General features: G+C 41.0%; 1 protein-coding gene across 2 annotated transcripts; it reads right to left on the bottom strand.

Annotated features, from left to right (window-relative positions):
• LOC121977616 lies at positions 1-688 on the bottom strand. Of its 2 annotated transcripts, none has more exons than XM_042530087.1 (2): positions 384-688; positions 1-191 (listed from the first exon to the last, which is right to left on the bottom strand). In XM_042530087.1, the coding sequence occupies exons 1-2, from the start codon at positions 582-584 to the stop codon at positions 123-125; spliced, it is 270 nt and encodes an 89-aa protein (XP_042386021.1). In that variant the 5' UTR covers positions 585-688; the 3' UTR covers positions 1-122. The 2 variants fall into 2 exon arrangements, with proteins under 2 accessions (XP_042386021.1, XP_042386019.1); XM_042530085.1 differs by having other exon boundaries at positions 175-309.
• Positions 689-1,964: the final 1,276 nt, after the last annotated feature.

Raw genomic sequence — 1,964 nt, 5'->3', positions numbered from 1 at the left:
TTTGCAAGAAGCAGCAAAATCTTATTGGCACTTGGAAAAGTTCCCCATGCAATCAGGCTTCGGGGACGTTGCAGTGTAATAAGGCAAACAAATGGAAGTAAACAGTAATTTGAACCTTGCAATCAGTCTGCTCCCGGTGTCGTCCTCATCCATCTTCTCAAGCCAGCTCCGACTTCCTTCATGTCGTCAACCTGTTCGATTTATCATCATTGATTGTGAAGTTTAACATGAACCGGGAATTGCTAGAAGCTCGAAAAAGATCTTCGAGATCGACTTTCTGAGATTCATGGTGATAAATGCATCCCAGGGCTTTACACAGAATTCAAAATGAGTTTTTTTTTTTTGGGGGGATCCAGAAGCTAAAAATCAATTCAAGGACTTACTGTTCTGATGCCAGCGGCGAGGAGAGCGCTGCGGACGGCGGTGGAGCCGGCACCGACGAAGAGGGTTGCAATGGCGAAGGCCTTGAAGGGCATTGACGCTCCGCTTCCGCAATAACCTCGCCGGTACCATGCGATCCCGGCTGTCAGTTGGGCGGAGCTGGCCGCAGCCCACCAGGGCCACCGGAGGCCCGTTTCTTCCATCTCCCCTCCGCCTCTTCCCTCGCGATTTAATCGGTTTGCAACCAATCGAAGCTGTCGATCGGCTTCTAGGGTTCCGGTTTTTTGTATTTCGTGACCGTCTAATAAACCCTGGGAAGCCAAGAGCTAACCGTTTCTTAAATGTATCTCGAGGTGAACTTACCATATTTTACAGGATGAACGACCACCATGGATGGGCCTGAAAGGACATATCAGATACATTTTGGTCCATCCGATCAGTGCACTCCGCTACATATGCTCACCATTGGTGTCCAGATACATTTTAGTGCACGGGTATCCGAACTAGGGTGAAGGGCTCCCGAAATCATTCCTCATTCCTTCTGTTCATATCAATTTCCAGTGTAAAAATTCAATCTTGTGATGTAGATTATTGTTTGGGCCATCAAAGCTGTTAATAGATCACGAAAGCTTTGTTTTTCTTTGGACTGTTGGATTCAATCAGGTGTTGAAGCTTGATGGAACTCATGGATCCGGTAGTGGAGATCCGTCATATCGACCATACTTTGCCGTGGTGGAAGGCTGCTCCGCCTGTGAGGAGCTACGTCGTGATGGCACAGGTGAGTGATTGGAATCGTTCACTTGAAATCATTCTAGTAGTTTATATAAATCTTGTTTTTGGCATTTTGGAAAAAAAATCTGTGAGAGATTCTATACGCTAGCTGAAACCAACTAGGACCTTAAAATCTTTCTTTGCTTGTAAAACTGGAGGCCAAAAGAAATGTGAAGTAAACATAAATTCATAATTGAGTAACTATGAAAAATATGTATGGATTATAATTTTTATTATCCAAGAAGTTTATTGAGTTATAATTCTCATTTCAACTTTAGGGTATTGCTGCAAGCATATAGTCAAGTACTGAATTTGTATCCAACTTGAGTAATTTCTCACTTATTTACAATTAGAAAATTCACCAAGAAGTGAATTACTAGAGCGAAATTCTCATAGCACGGACTAAAGTCCTTGTAGGTGATAACAACTATATAACATCACATGCAAAATAAATATTGATTGCGCACGGCCTGCACTACCACCTCTATGGGCGGCCAGAAGCTTTAATAAAAGACTATTGTCTTTCACTTTTAAGTATGATTAGTTTGAGGGTTCTATGTCACCGTTTAATATCAGTTTTGTTGATTTAATAATATATTAAGGATTTCAAGAGCTAAGCAATAATAAGTATAAAACATAAAAGTAATAGAATAAAATTAATCTCAAACGTGGAAGGCGAAGCAATTTAAAGAATATGTGCCAATAGAAAGAGAGCATCTATTATAGGTTAAACCCCGCCCAAATGTGATCCACATGTTACAACACATAAAAGGTTATAAAATGAGTAACCTTGCATTTTAATTCATGATAAA

Source organism: Zingiber officinale, chromosome 4B (assembly GCF_018446385.1).
Source record: "Zingiber officinale cultivar Zhangliang chromosome 4B, Zo_v1.1, whole genome shotgun sequence".
Classification (NCBI taxonomy): domain Eukaryota; kingdom Viridiplantae; phylum Streptophyta; class Magnoliopsida; order Zingiberales; family Zingiberaceae; genus Zingiber; species Zingiber officinale.
The sequence above is the reverse complement of the archived record's forward strand: the minus strand, read 5'-3'. Positions and strand labels throughout refer to the sequence as shown.

Bases quoted from the DNA above. Each gene is read 5' to 3' on its own strand.
- LOC121977616 (XM_042530085.1), bottom strand. From the start codon at position 584: ATGGAAGAAACGGGCCTCCGGTGGCCCTGGTGGGCTGCGGCCAGCTCC. The intron at 310-383 runs GTAAGTCCTTGA...TTCTGTGTAAAG, and splicing joins TCGCCGCTGGCATCAGAACA to CCCTGGGATGCATTTATCAC.